The 729-nt window shown below is 66.0% G+C and overlaps 1 protein-coding gene across 1 annotated transcript in view; it reads right to left on the reverse strand.

The window, feature by feature from the left end:
- The window catches only part of LOC104628007 (cullin-9-like), a gene marked incomplete at its 3' end in the record, with an annotated part of 7,515 nt that extends 6,817 nt beyond the window's left edge, over positions 1-698 (reverse strand). Inside the window, exons 1-2 of the mRNA XM_010296432.1 lie at positions 632-698; positions 250-481 (exon numbers count right to left, since the gene is read on the reverse strand). Coding sequence (XP_010294734.1) covers positions 250-481; positions 632-698 — 299 coding nt within the window. The remainder of the gene's footprint in view (positions 1-249; positions 482-631) is intronic.
- Positions 699-729: the final 31 nt, after the last annotated feature.

Genomic DNA, 729 nt, shown 5'->3' on the forward strand with positions numbered 1-729 from the left:
CCCCACCAGCACCTGCTCCCCAGGCACCTTGGACACCCCACCAGCACCCAGGCACATGCTGCTCTGTCCCCACATGGCCCTGTGCCTCAGGGCACCCCAATCAGCACTTGCATAGGTGCTGAGGTGCACCTGCCCCTGGCAAAGAAGAACAGCACCACAAACATGTGCTGTGTCCCCCCAGCATCACCACCAGCACATACACACCTGCTGCAGAGGCCCCGGACCCCCACCAAATCCCCCTGGACCCACCTGAGGATGCTCAGGCTCACAGCCTTCTCTGCCCCTAGCAGCTCAAAGCTGCGCAGCAGCAGCCTGAAGCATCTGTTGTCCTGCAGCAGCTGGGCCGCCTCGCTAGAGGGGACAGGGCCTTCACCGCAGAGCTGCCGCTCCAGGGCTGCCACCACATCCTTGGAGAAGGTGCCATCCCCCAGGCCGTCCAGAAGCATCCGCATGTCCCTCACGTCCAGCGGGGCCTCTCTGCCTGCCACGACAAGGACACATGGGCCCAGCCCAGGCACTTGCTTGACAGGCGCCAGCAGGGTGCTCTGCCCTGGCAGGCAAGACAGCCCTGCCCGCTGCATCCGTGGGGCCATGGCAAGGCAGGGGACGGGGGTGGGCAGGAGCCCGCTACCTGCCATCTCCAGGCCCAGGGGTAGCCGGTGCTCCGCGAGGCGGTTGATCGTGCTGAGGGCCAGCATTGCATGAGGGCAGCCGGTGCTCTGCCCATCC

This window comes from Phaethon lepturus, unplaced genomic scaffold (genome assembly GCF_000687285.1).
Source record: "Phaethon lepturus isolate BGI_N335 unplaced genomic scaffold, ASM68728v1 scaffold33071, whole genome shotgun sequence".
Classification (NCBI taxonomy): domain Eukaryota; kingdom Metazoa; phylum Chordata; class Aves; order Phaethontiformes; family Phaethontidae; genus Phaethon; species Phaethon lepturus.